The following is a 14,937-nucleotide window of genomic DNA, read 5'->3' on the forward strand; positions in this document are numbered from 1 at the left end:
ATATACATATTTGTTCTCTTCCCTTTGTACCCTTTCCAAGGGTCGCTAGGTTTTATTCCCTTTATCATTCATCTCTGTCTGGTACATTCTTATTATACTTTATCTAACTATAACATAGTCTGATTAGAAATGACAGAAACTGCAAAATATTTACGCGCAAAGCGTGCAGCGAAAACAAACATTATAAGGATTGCAAACATTATGAGCTCTAATGAACGAGATCTCACTAAATTTAGAATCAGAGAAAATATTACTCAACTTAAGGCTGCTTTTCAATCGTATTCAGAAGCTATGGAAAATCTAGCTGACGATGATAGTGCTCTAGAAAACGAAGATGTTACATATGAAAAATATATGGATGCCTTATGTTACTTAGAAGAAAAATTGGAGCGTATAGAAGATTCACTCTCTTCTAACTCACTATCGGGGCAAGGATCAAGTCATAGCACTAGCACTGCCGCCAACTCTCGACAAAGAACAATCAGGCTTCCAGAACTAAAAATAAATAAATTTAGCGGAAATTTACATGAGTTTCCGTCATTCTTTCAAACTTTTAATAGCATTATAGACGCTGATGACTCTCTCACCGACATTGAAAAATTTATATATCTCAAAAGCCTTTTGACACATGATGCATTAAAGGTTGTTGATAATATTCCCCTCTCTGGTGAAAATTATAGTTTGGTACGTGAGGCTTTGGAAAAAAGATATACAGACCATAATCTTATAGTAAAGCAATTGATAACTAATATTGTAGATACTAAAAGTCTTCAAAATAACGCCTCATATTCACAACTAAAAGACTTCACTCTTGCTATAACAAATTCTTATAGAGCTTTAAACAATCTCGACTTGTCATCCAAAGAACTTCTTAATTTGATTTTAATTCATATTACTTCCTCAAAGCTCGACCATGCCACTCTCAGATCCATTGAATTTTCACCTGAATCGAATAAAATCAAAGATTTTAACCAATTTCTAACGATGGTAGATGACCGAGCAAAACATCTAGAAAATCTCTATGCAAACTCTAAAGCGAAACATCAACCCTCAAAAGAGACAAGGTCCTCTTATCACATAAGCACAGATAAAAACAAACCCCCATCTCAAATAATGAAAGCTAAAGTATGCAGCTATTTTAAGTTGGATAACCATTCTATATATCTTTGTCAAGATTTTAAATCTCTATCCGCTTCCTCTAGGCGTAATTTTGTTCAACAAAATTCTCTTTGTTCCAACTGCCTTGGAACCAGACATCGCACGATTGATTGTACCTCCAGGTATTCATGCTCTAATTGCAACAGAAGGCATCACTCTTTGCTTCACAGTGACTCGAGAAATCGCGAAGCCACGTCCACACATCGTGAGCACTCAAATTCATATAGATCTTCTCAAACAGTCGATGCTCACGTTTCAACACGGAATAGGATTGAACCTCATGCTTCAACGTCTAGTTCTTCTCACGATGTAGTCGTTCGATCGACATCTCCATCCACTCATGCTGTTTCAGCAGTCTCTACGTCGGCTCCTATGGTTTTATTAGGCACTGTACAGGCATATCTCATAGCCCCAAATGGAAAAAGAGAATATGTTGTTAAGGTCTTATTGGACCCAGCATCACAACTTAGTTTTGTCTCTAAAAACTTGTTAAAGAAGATTGCGGCACCCACTTATAAAAATCATTTTAAGATTCATGGTATCGCCCAATCTATTTCAAATTCAACCCTTATGTCTGATCTGACTATCTTCTCTGCTGCTACGGACACTTGCATTAAAATCAAATGTTCAGTACTAGACAGTATCACTACTAAACTACCCCAAGTCCCAATTTTTATTAATAAGCTTAACTTGCCAACAGAAGTGGTCTTAGCCGATCCAAACTTCTACTCTCCTTCTGAAGTAGATATATTGCTTGCCGCTGACATATGCGCAGACATATTGACAGGTAATATCATACAACTTGGCCCTGGCCTTCCAATTCTTCAAGGCAGCTCATTTGGACACATTGTAAGTGGAAGAATTCCCGATTCTTTTATTCGAGGAAGGTGCTCTAAGTCTCAGTACGTAAATAATTTAGTCACTTGTGTTGCTCAGTCGTTTGATATGAAATAAGCTGATAGCGTTGATTTACACCTCACTCAAATCGTCCAACGCTTCTGGGAAATCGAAGACATTCCCTTGGACCGTAAAGTATCTGTGTCACAACACCCTGCTGAGATACAGTTTATTAAATCTGTAACAATCTTAAACACAAACATATATCAGGTTAACATAGGTCTTAAAACTAATAGGAATCAGCTTAATTTAGGCAACACTTTCTTATCAGCTAAGAAGCGTTTTCTCAATCTAGAAAAAAAACTTCATGCATCTCCACAGTTGCTACACAATTATTCAAAAATCATACAGGATTATGCAGTTGACGACAAGATTACACAAATTACGTTAAAAATCCAAAACTCACAGCATCAATTTAATTATTTCTTGCCTCATTTCCCAGTTAAAAAAGCAGGTTCTTCAGAGATTCGAATTGTGTTTGACCCAAATAATAAAGTAGCAGGTGGACAATCTCTTAATGAGGTCTTAGACCCTGGGTACACATGCCAACCTGAATTATTTGATATTCTCCTAACCTTTAGGCAATATACCTTTGTATTAACTGCCGATATCTCCAATATGTATATGCAAATTATGATAAATCCCGAGGAAACCTTTCTGTTAAATTTCCTTTGGAGAGATCATCCTGATGAACCCATTCGCGCTTATCAACTAAAACGTCTTCCATTTGGACTCTCTTCATCCCCCTTTCTCGCTACACGTGTGTTAAAACATATTGCTGATTCTAATCAAACCTCGCACCCACTAGCCTCTCACACTCTAAGGAATTCGACATATATTGGCACCAATAACTTAGAAGGCTTACATACACTTTATTCTCAACTATGCTCGCTTCTAAACACTCATGGTTTCCAACTCCATAAAATACATTCAAATTCTCGTGATTTTTCAAGAGAATGTAACATGGCCTCCACTTCAGAAGTCAATCTTAACTTAATTAACGGTTCCACTAAGGTTCTAGGTATTAACTGGTCACCTGATCTAGATGATTTCTCTTTTAAGCCGCCAGTTTATGAAGGGGCCCCTCCCCTAACAAAAAGAAAAGTATTGTCATATGTGTCACGAATGTATGACCCCTTAGGATTACTCTCACCCATTATAGTACACTCTAAACGGTTCTTACAACGTCTCTGGTCATTACCCTTAGACTGGGACAGTGAGATACTGGATGACCTATTGATCTTAGATTGGAAATCATTATTGGATACATTCCAATCAATATCTAAAATTACATTTCCCAGATGCCTGACACTTCCACTGCCTAAATCGGATATGCAATTACATTGTTTCACCGATGCCTCTCAGGACATTTATGCTGCTTGTGTCTATCTTCGAGTCGTGTATAGTGACAACACAGTCACGTCTCGCCTCATAGCATCGAAAACTAGAATAGCTCCACTGAAAAATAAACTAACTATTCCTCGGTTAGAATTGTCTGGTATCTTATTAGGTGTCACTCTTACTAGAAAGGTACTTGAGGTTCTTTCAAAAAACGTCACAATATCTGAAGTTCACATATTCTCAGACAGCCTCATCGCTTTAACATGGATTTTAACAACTAAATTTACATGGAATCCATTTGTACTTCATCGTGTCAGTCAAATCAAAGAATTAAGTAAATCCTTTTTATTTCATCATGTAAGTTCCTGTTTAAACGTAGCAGATTTGCCCTCTAGAGCCTCAGATATCACTCAGTCAAATTTAAAAAAAATTTGGACCGAAGGTACCCCCTTTTTAGTTTCCAGTGTAATAGACTACTCTCAATTCAGGATAAAAGAATGGACGGGAGATTTACTGGAACTCAGACACACTCAGGTCACTTTAAGCACAACCTCTGACATATCTCAAGTGAATAATACCCTTGAAACCCTTTTTAATAAATGTTCGTCATTTTCAAAAATTCAGAGAACTCTGGCATATGTTTTTCGTTTTCTCTCAAATCTAAGAAAAAGACATACTAATTCACCTTTAGAATTAGGACCACTGCAAGTTTGTGAAATAAGCTCCTCCACCACTGTGATTGTTAAGTACATACAATCACAGGCCTTTCCTAAAGAATTTCATGAGTTAAAACATCGGAAAATAATCTCTGATAAAACTATCAGGGCACTAAACCCCTTCCTCTCTGAGAAAACTGGACTTCTTCATGTAGGTGGTAGATTAGAATTTGCCCCTATCTCTTTCGAACAGAAACATCCCTTGCTACTACCATCTAATCATTCAGTTGTCAAATTAATGATAAAACAAATGCATGTTAAATTGGGACATGCAGGTGCCTTGACCACGTTGTCAAATTTTCGTTCGAAATATTGGCCTATCTCTGGACTAAGACAAACAAAGAAGATAATACACGACTGTGTGAAATGTTTCTGTTTCATGACACCCAAGTCAACACAACTTATGGCAGATCTCCATCCCGATCGTGTTCTCTCGACAAGACCTTTCCAAAAGGTCTCAGTAGATTACGGAGGTTTTTTCATGATCCGATCCTCTCATCTTAGAAAGGCTCCATTATACAAAGCATACATAGCCTTCTTCATATGTATGACTACCAAATGTGTTCATATCGAACTTGTCACCGGCTTAACAGCTGATGCTTTTATTCTCACCCTTAAAAGATTTATTGCAAGGCGAAGTGCTCCCGAGATTATATGGTCAGACAATGCTACTAATTTCTATGGTGCCCGCAATCAGCTTCTTGAGTTAAACGAACTCTTTAAAAGTAAGAACTTCTCGCAGAGGATTACTAATTTCTGCTCTGAAAACTCTATTCGTTTTAAATTTGGAGTGCCTCGTAACCCTTCTCAATTTGGGTTGCATGAGGTAGGGATTAAAGGTGCCAAATACCATCTTTATCGTCTTGTAGGAAATCTTCGTTTTACCTTTGAAGTTTTTTATACAATAATTTGTCAAATCGAAGCCATTTTAAACTCAAGACCTATCACTCAGCTCTCAAATGATCCAAACGATCTCTCAGTCTTAACGCCCGGACACTTCCTTGTAGGAAAAAGTCTCACAAGTCCACCAGAACCAGATCTCTCAGAAATACCACAGAACCGTCTTTCCCTCTTTCAGCATATCTCGAAAATTCATCAAACCTTTTGGAAAAGGTGGTCGGTGGAATATTTGCATATGACCCAAAGTAGGAGTAAGTGGAACATCGCTACTGATCCTTTAAAGATAGGTGATGTTGTAATTATTAAAGATGAAGAGACTCCCCCACTCCTCTGGCCTCTGGCAAAGATTATCGAAGTGCTTCCAGGCAAAGACTCTCTTGTTCGAACTGTTAGGGTATCCACACCTAATGGCGAATATCTTAGGTCAATAAAGAAAGTAGCTAGGTTACCCTTTAACCAATAGTGGTACTTTCTGCCAAACATGTATGTAGTTTCTATAGACTTTAGTTTCTCTAGATTTTAAATAGTTTTTAGTTATCTTAGTTCATTACAACAGTACCCCTAATGTATACTGGTTTACCCTCGTTCTCGAAGTAACTATTTGATACCCTATCCCAGTGGCGTAACTCTTCTCGCCCGCCCCCAGTATGTTCAATTTTTTCACATGCGAAAAATCATGTCATTTTTTCGCTGTATTACTAGCTACCATTCTACCACAATTTTACAATTATTTCCCGTTCTCCAACCCTTCCTACTCACATTTTAACCCCACTCCATTAGAAATACAGACAGTTGTAAGATAGCAAAGAAAGTCTCACTCTCTTCTCTGTTGTCTCTCGATGATAACGGACACTCTCTCTTGACTGCTGACTGGTGCTAGAAACAGTCGTCCTCTCTTTCGTCTGCTGAGTCCTACTAGGCAGACGTATAATCTCTATATCGCTACCTATCGCTTGGTACAGACTTACCAAGCTTTTTCTCCACTCTAATTATCTCTCTCGCTTATGGTTACGCGAAAAATACCGCAAGTACTATTTTAAATCGTGTACAGACGCAAATGTGCTCTATATCGTGATCTAAGTGTTAATACGCGAAACACGTGTTCAGAAACCGGTAACCGGACAGTTTCCCCGTATGAAGAATAACCGCGACTGAAAGCCTCTAAATACCGCGAGTGTGTGTATGTGCAGCAGAAGAATTGGTAAGACTTTGTATAAACTTAATTTGATATAATCTGTATAACCTTTTACCACATATCCTAATTTATTTGAACCAGCCCTATGTAATACAGTCCTCATCAACTGAAATTATATTCATAATTTCACATATGTACACCCTTTTTGTACAGTATCTGATATTGGTATACCTGTTGTAATCGGAATGTTAACATTGTTTATTGCTTCAAACGCTGTTTTATCTGCTAGCTCATTACCAGTTGTTCCGATATGGGATGGGATCCACATAAATGCTATGGTTTGTCTAGAAAATTGTAGCTGTTGAAACGCGTCTTTAATTAGGAATAGATTAATGTGTGTAGGATAAACATGTTTAATGACCTTTAAAGAACTTAATGAATCTGATACTATTACCTAGTATTTGTTTTTCATTTGTGGTTTTGCAATGATTTCGTGCGTCAAGTATTGCTTAGAGCTCTGCGGTATAAATACTACAGCCGTCAGTTAATCTAGTGGCAGAAATTAGGTTTTCTGATACAGTATCAGCTGCTACTCCGTTGCAATATTTGGAGGCATCAGTGAAGAATAATTTGTAAGTGGAATATTTGAGTAAATTTGCATGATGCTGAAGCCTGACCTCAGCAGAAATATGTAAATGCTTATCCTGATTAAGTAAGGAGAGGTCTACTATTGGTAAAGAAACTATCCAGGGAGGTGCCTGGTATATTTTTATGAATGCCAAGGTGATTTGATTGATATAATACGGTAGTCTTTTAGCTCGTTCGTAAAATTGTACTGTCTTGGTGGTGTCTTTTGTGTATTGGTTCTAGTAATTCTTCCGATATTAAACCGATACCAAACTTGCGAGAAAAGTATGATCCTTTGCGCTTAGAATTTTTGAGGCGTAGCATAGTGATAGATATTGTCTTCTGAGGTATAGTGGCATTTCTCCTACTAACACTTGAAGGCTTCTTATTGGAGTAGTTCTAAAAGCTCCAAAAATTAGTTGTAGAGATGTGGTTTGAATAACATCCAGTTTTTATAGATGATTTTTATTTGCTATTTCATAACAGATGCATCCGTAGTCCAGTTTGCTTCTTATTAATGTCTGATATAAATTTAGAATAATTTTAGTATCTGAACCCCATCTATGATTGAATAAAATTCTTAGTAAATTTATTCTTTGTTGACAGGATTTGATCAAATTGTTAATATGTGAAGGAAAAGAAGGAAAAATTGTAAAAAAGAATTATAATTGCTTGACGCCATATAGAAGGAAACGTTATATTTGTGTAAATATTGTTAAAGATGTCAACTAAAATTTTCTTTCATGTTTCAGGTAGTTTCTCAATAAATATTGTTGGAATATCATCAGGTCCTAAAGGAGTTTTTTAGCATTGCCTAGGCTTTCGTTTAACTCGTCTAGTGTAATCGGTATATTGAGGGGCATAAAATATCTTCTATTTTGATTTGTGACAATTCGGTTTTTTCTTTGTGTTTTAAGAATGTAGAGATGATCATTGCTCAAATATAATTGCTAGTGATCAGCTAAGATTTGTACGATTTCTAGTTTATCTGAAGTAATTAAGTTATCTGTAGCAATGGTGTCGATATGATTAATTTTAGTTGAGCCTTTTATTTTCCTTATTTTCTGTCAAATATCATTTATTGGTGTAGATGTATTTATTGATAAGACATAATTGGCCCAGCTTTCTTTTTTAGATTTTTTGATTAGAAATCTGGATCTGACTCTTAAGGCTCTAAATCTAGCTAAGTTAAAATCCACAAGGAATCTACGTTACTGTAGTTGGCTGTATACCATATATTAAAAAATTAATTAAAATCCTTTGTAAAAGATATATATTTAAAAACCCAAACGGGCTATGTTAGACAAAACGTTTTCGGAATCCATAATTCCATTATCAGTGTCTAGGAGTACATGAATGTAGCCACTAAATAGGTATATGGGTAAAAACCCGTTAAAAAATAATTATTTACATTTGGTGTACAGTGTTTCTTATAAAATATTAAGATGTTAAAGTTACCGTTGGATTAGGTAACATGGCGACATATGACTCCACGTTGAAGTTGCTAGTCCTGAGACGGTGTGTCTACGAGGACTATATGGAAGCAACTGAGTTTTTAATTGATTCGAAAGAATTTTAATTAATTTTTCAGCTAAGTTAGTTTCGAAATTGTATTTTTTCATTATATAAAAGAAGTGTTTTGTTTGTTTCAAAGAAGTTTCTATTTCGATATTACACGAGGGTAGAGGTGTTTTTGTGGTAGCTGTAGTTTTTCCAATCGCTTCTCTGGCTGAATCTGTTATGATATCATTAAAATTTGTGATTACGCTGTTTATATCTTTTAATATTTTGAAGTCTTTCATTCGTTCAGTTATTAAACTAGTGTACTTTTCCCAGTCTGCTGATTCTAATTTCCATGTTTCATATGGTTTTGTATTATTATTTGTGTCTTTAAAATGAGTAACCAAAATTGGTAGATGGTCGCTGTCAAATAAGTGAACGTTTATTCCACTCAATTAGTGGTGTTAAAGTTGAATTGCTGAGAGATAAATCGATGGTTGAAAACGTGCCATTGTATGAGTTGAAACGGGTAGGCATTCCTGTATTTAATAGCACCAGTTCGAGGTTGTTAATTATTTCTAATAGTTTTGCCATTTTTGCCAGTTTTCGCAGATCCCTCCCCAAGATTCGTTATGACAATTTGTGTCAGCAAGAATTAATTTAGGAGATGGAATTTGTTCTCACTTTTTGTAGTTCAAGGTGTATGGATTCTTCTGGATGGGTAAATATATACTGCAAATGTTGATTTTAAAATGATGAACTACTGAGACTGCAACAGCTTCCAGATTTGTATTTAACGAAATTTCTTTGGACTTGATGGTAAATTTCACAAAGATGCCAACACCACCGCTAGCTATTTGCTGCACCGGTCTATTTTTGATGTATTGTGTATAGTTTTTCAATTTTACATTATTATTAGAAAGTTTTGTTTTTTGTAAACATATTACTAAAGATGAGAATTCATTAATTAATATTTTTAAGTTTTCGATATGGCTGTAAAAGCCATTCAAATTCGAACTATAAATTTGGTTATTGGATAGAGTTGCCGTCGCTTTCTTCCTCAGTAATAGAAGAGTTGTCTGTTCCATTTACCTTTTTTAAAATCCTTGAAATGTTGTTTTTAAGACGTCGGTCGTTTGTTTTTGTGTGTACCGTTTGCAATTCAGCGCTAAGTCCTTCTAGGTCATTATTATAATCCTTTGCTACGTTTTCAGGAATCTTTGAACGTATAGCATTTGTAATATAGTCACATAGTTCTGTGTATTTTAATGTGTAAGGAGTAGTAGCTAACGATAAAATGGCTTCTATAGGTTTCATTGGGGTTTCGATGTTCAAAGCTTTTTTAATCCTTTTAAGTGCAGATTTTTTTGGGACAGGAATTATTATTTTTTTATTTTCTAACTCTGAGATGTTGACATTGGTCTTTTTATAGAAGTATGTGATATTATGTTGGTATTATTAGATAGTGATTTGGGTAGGTTTTGTGAGTTGGAGGAGGTATTTGGTAGTGGTCTGGTTTATTTATTAGATAATTTTCTGTTTCAGAAATATTAGTATTCATAGATTGAGAAAGCTGGTCAATATTTTGTATGTTAATTAGTGCGATAGTGCAGATTTTATCTTTGTGTCCTGTGGTATTATATTTAGAGCAATTTAGGCCATCTAAGGAAAGATAAATTCTGTAGAAGGTATTGTCATGGGATATTAGAAGTGAATTTGGGATACGATTATTAGTTGTTGGAGCAACAAATACTTGACGCCTAAAGCTTAATATATGATTGTATTCAGATTCAGGCATGCCAACTTAAAAAAATGTTATTTTATACACTGCAATAAACTCCAATTTTTTGAGCTCTTCTTCGATAATAGTGTTTGGAATAGTGGGGCAGACATTTGATATCACTAGTCAGCTCGCAGGAGTAATTATTCTTCTAATTTTTATGTCGTTTCCTTGTATTAAAACGGATTTGTGATTATGTAGTAATTTTTTTAAGATTGTAATATAACTGAGATAAATACATACTCTGTTATTTGAGATTCTGGACGCGAAGATGATATTTTTTGGTTGTACTTAAGTTCCTATTGCGGTTTTCTTGTTCTTTGGATGAAAGGTTAAAGTTGCTTACGGCTTTAGTGTAGGTTAATGTTAAAAAAGAGGTTGGTGCTGAAGATGTTAATAATGGTTTGGTGATTACTCTGTCAGTTTTTAAATTGTTATCCATTTTTAATTTTTATTTTCTTCATTTAATGGTATTTACATTAGAGCCGCTACTGACTTGAAATAAAAATAGATCTTCTGTTGTTTAGTTTTCAATAAAATCCTTTAAATGGTTTTATAAGGATCAAATAAAAATTGTACTTACAATTTTTCTCTTCTGTAATTAGAAAACCCTTTAATTTCACTCTTAGTACAAACTTGTATTTAAATTTATTGTATAAACCAACAAAAAACACGTTTTATTTGGAGCTGAAATTTATTGACACTTTTCTAATAAGTAGATACCTTTTTTTCTCTCCGGTAAATATGTTTATTATACCTCCTTATAAAGAATTGTGTGTCCAGTTGTTCGATACAGGTTTGTTATAAAAATACTCTTTTAACGTTAATAAAAGTTCTTTTAGACTTTCAGTAACATTTTTTTAATGTTTTCAATAAGCTGAATTCTATTTTCTGATTAAAAGCTGCATAGAGCACCAACATTTTTTGTACTCATTTATCTGCAGACATTGATCCCACAAAATGAGCTTCCTTAGTATGGCTTCTATTCCATTATGCACATTAAAAATTGTGACACCTCTGTCTTGTAAAAACTTATTTCGTTTATTTAATTAAAGAAAATATCGGCTAGTTTAATAGCAAAATAATTTTAATATTATTCTTCTTAAAAAATAAATCACTTTCAACATTTTTCGCCAAGTCGTTAATTCTCGGTCACATTGTGCAATAGGCATAAGGTCATTTTTTTGTCGTTTTTCTCCAAGATTACACCTAGTGATGTTTGTAGCACAAGATCAGATTAAATATTTTGCCTCCATATGGATGTGTCCAGTAATTTAAAAACTAACTAGGAATGCTAATTTGACAGCCACTTTACTATCTTCGTTGAAATTCAACAGGAAAGAAGCCATAAAAACCCATTCGCAAATAGTCAGTTACCTAGTTTCTTTAGTTTTTTTACCCTCTTGTTTATGTTCTAATGTATTTTATTCTGATAAGAAGGTACCTCACTATAACATTCAATACCACAACCATGTGTTGACCAAAGAAGAAGCAGTACCTGATTGCTCATCTAGCTTTTCGTCAGACTTAAAAAACTGCCTGTTTTTAACCAACTATCCATCTTAAATTTACAGAATATCATTATATTTGTTTATTTAATTTTACGTTCGACATGAGTACGGCCCATGATCCTTAAGTGCGTTTGACAGTACTATTACTTGCGTGACTGCGACTTTTTTATATATCCAGACATTATACTTATTCTTTCGAGTTCCAGAAAAGTCTTGATTCGCTAGATTCGCCGAACGAGAACTTGCTGGTCTATTTTAGCGACAGCGCTGCAACAATGAAAACAAATTTCACCATTTTTTTACTATTTTCGCGAACCCCCTTCATATAGCTCGCAAACCCCTCGAATAGACATCCAGTAGAGCTAGAGTGGGATGCATATAGTAGAAGGAAGCGAATGGTGTGTTTATGATAAAAATACTTCAATGAAATAAAAAGGAAAGTTCTACAAAATTCCCCTAAATATACCTATAGTGTACAGTCCTGAATATTGGACAATTAAACAAAAAAGAGGAACAACGATTGCATGCCATTAAAGGAAGTCTAAGGGTGGCACCAAATTGAGAGAGACTAATTTTAAATGGTGCTCTCAAATTCAACGTCAAAACGCTAATTATCCATTACGAAGAAATTCCAGTTTTCAACTTTCAGAAAGGCGTAGGCGTTTTCATCACTACAACCTGACAACCATTTTCTTACTCAGCCATCGTTATCAAATATCAATATAAGAACACATTTACCATTTCAATTAAGGATCAAAAACATTTTAAACTCTATTGAAATTTTTAACTTTCCCTCAACACATTCAGCAAACGTAAACACGCCACCTCCTTGGTTAATACCTTTGCCTACTTTAAATTTAGAACTATCATCATATCATAAATCTGAAACTAATCCACAAATATTTATAAGCAATTATAATAGAATACTTTCTTCTTTCCCTGAATATACCCAAGTTTACACAGATGCATCTAAAACAACTTCTGGTGTAGGATCATCATTTGTTATAAGAGACATAATAAAAAGTTTCAAATTGCCCACAGAATCCACTGTGATAACTGGAGAATTGTATGCAATATACAGAGCTCTAATTCACATACAAACAGTCAAACCAGATAAATTCCTTATTATTACTGACTCAATCAATTCCCTTCATATACTGTCAAAAATGTACACTTGCAACCCGATAGCTAAATTAATTAAAAACAAGATGCAGCAGCTGGAAAACAAAACATTAGTCTTCGTGTGGGTACCATCACATATAGGCATTAAAGGAAACGAACTAGCTGATAAAAATGCTCGGGAAATAGCAAATTCCCCAAATATCAGACCGATAATAAAACCATTAGCAAAAGATCTCAATCCGTACTTTAAACAAAAGCTGATATGTAATTGGACTAAATGTTGGGAAGAAAAATCCTCAAAGTTAAAAGAAATTAAACCAAATTTTGGACGATGGACTAACAACGCCCCTAGCCGTTTCCTTCAGGTTGTATTAACCATGCTCCGATTAGGACACAGCAAACTCACCCATGAATATCTCATGAAGAAGGAACCTCAACCAAAATGTACGAGTTGTGACGTGCCGTTAACAGTGAAACACGTATTAACGGAGTGTCCCAAATATAGTACTGAAAGACTAACTAATAAAATCCCATCAGTTATAAGGGACATTTTTAGTGAGTGTACCAGTGAAAATATTGTGAAATTTTTAAGAGACTGTAACATATTGAACCACATATAAGTATGTTATTTATTTGTTATTTGTAATCATTATTGTTTGTATTAAATTCATCCGCTAATAACCAATATGGTTGATGCGGCTGCCTTTAAATAAAAAAAAAAGGCGTAGGAAAAGAAGACCGAAAAAGACCTTGGGAGATGCCTAGGCAGGATATGTCTGTGAACTAGATTCATAATTATGAGATTCAAAATAAAAACTTATGCGATTATGGTGGTATGCAATAAGGGAAGGAGACTCCGAACAGGGGTTAAGGAAAATATATATGATGATGATTAACAATTACCTTAGAGTCAAAATGAAAATAAAATTAGACAAAGAAAAAGTGGCCAGAAATCCATATAATACGGTAAAAAAATATAATATCTAGAGTGTGTTATTAATTAAAAACAAATTAAGGGGTCGATAAAACAAAAAATTATTTTATTTTTTAATAATCAAGGTCTACATGTCTAGATAACTGCATTCTATTTAATGCGTTCTACATTTTGTAAAAAATGATTAAAAACATGGTTATTTGAATATAATCTAACCAATCAACCAAGCGGAAAAATTTCGTAAGAAGTATTACTCTAACAATATATGTCTTCTTTTTTTATCTAATTAATGTTGCCATAAATACCCCGTCGTACTGATTTCATCCCCTGTTTATTAATTACCGCAATTTATTTTCGCGAAACTTTGGAATTCATTATACAGATTTTTGGTTAACTAATTAAAGTGTAAACAAAGTTGGGAACAAAACCTTTTTTTTACCTTTACGTGGGGAAGATGTCATCTGATTAAAGCTAAGACAGAACAATCATTTATTATGCTCCAAAAAATATATCCCTTAGTCGGAAGGAAAGTTTCGTTACAAAGTTTTAAAACATAGCGATACAGAAATTTATAGTTATGTTTTACATTTTTTAAAAATTTGAAAAGTATCAATACTGTATATATATATATATATATATATATATATATATATATATATATATATATATATATATATATATATATATGAAGGTCTCGGGAGAAAACCATGAATGTCATAAAATATTTTATTGAAAAAAATGAATTTTACAGTTAAATACCGTTTAAAATGTGCCTGATATATTATATTCCAAAACATTTATCATTTGCGACTAAAAACTAGTACTTAATACGTACAGTGCCACCATGGGATTATATTTTTGCGGAACCCTGGGGCCAAATTTTTTTATTTGAAATTCTGAATATGTTTGAGCTATTATACAGGCTCATTGGCATTTTTCCTAAATTTGAAATTTTTTGCCTGATTTTGCCATTTTTATGTGACGGTCTACGTTGTTTCCCCATGGCCCGAAATCATGTGTTTGGCGTTATGGCCAGTGGGGGAACGCACGCGTGCGTCGCTCGTTCTTGAAGGAAGCGGTCTCTACGATTCTCCTCGGCCGACACTCACGATACACTCAAGCCGACACTAGTCGTTAGCGTTTCAGTTTGCTTGCGCTTTGCAGTCAGTGAGTGTTGTTGATGTTGTGTTCGACTTAGAAATGGCGGATAGCTACGAAAAGGAACAAAATAAACTGAAAAAATTGTGGGAGGAGGTGCTTTCGGCTAGTGACGAAGACTTTTCCCCTGATATGAGTGAATATGCGCTTCAGACTCT

At 34.5% G+C, this 14,937-nt stretch overlaps 1 protein-coding gene across 1 annotated transcript; it reads left to right on the plus strand.

The window, feature by feature from the left end:
* The first annotated feature begins 201 nt into the window (after positions 1–201).
* Positions 202–5,475, plus strand: LOC140451606 (uncharacterized). Its single transcript, XM_072545453.1, has 2 exons — positions 202–2,007; positions 2,266–5,475. Exons 1-2 carry the CDS (start codon positions 202–204, stop codon positions 5,473–5,475), a joined length of 5,016 nt encoding a protein of 1,671 aa, XP_072401554.1.
* Positions 5,476–14,937: the final 9,462 nt, after the last annotated feature.

Source organism: Diabrotica undecimpunctata, chromosome 10 (assembly GCF_040954645.1).
Source record: "Diabrotica undecimpunctata isolate CICGRU chromosome 10, icDiaUnde3, whole genome shotgun sequence".
NCBI classification, from domain to species: Eukaryota; Metazoa; Arthropoda; class Insecta; order Coleoptera; family Chrysomelidae; genus Diabrotica; species Diabrotica undecimpunctata.

What these genes read in the sequence shown, in the direction of transcription:
- LOC140451606 (XM_072545453.1), top strand. Translation starts at nt 202, where the DNA reads ATGAGCTCTAATGAACGAGATCTCACTAAATTTAGAATCAGAGAAAAT. An exon ending in GCAGCTCATTTGGACACATT is followed by an intron (nt 2,008 to 2,265) that starts GTAAGTGGAAGA and finishes AACATATATCAG; the next exon opens with GTTAACATAGGTCTTAAAAC.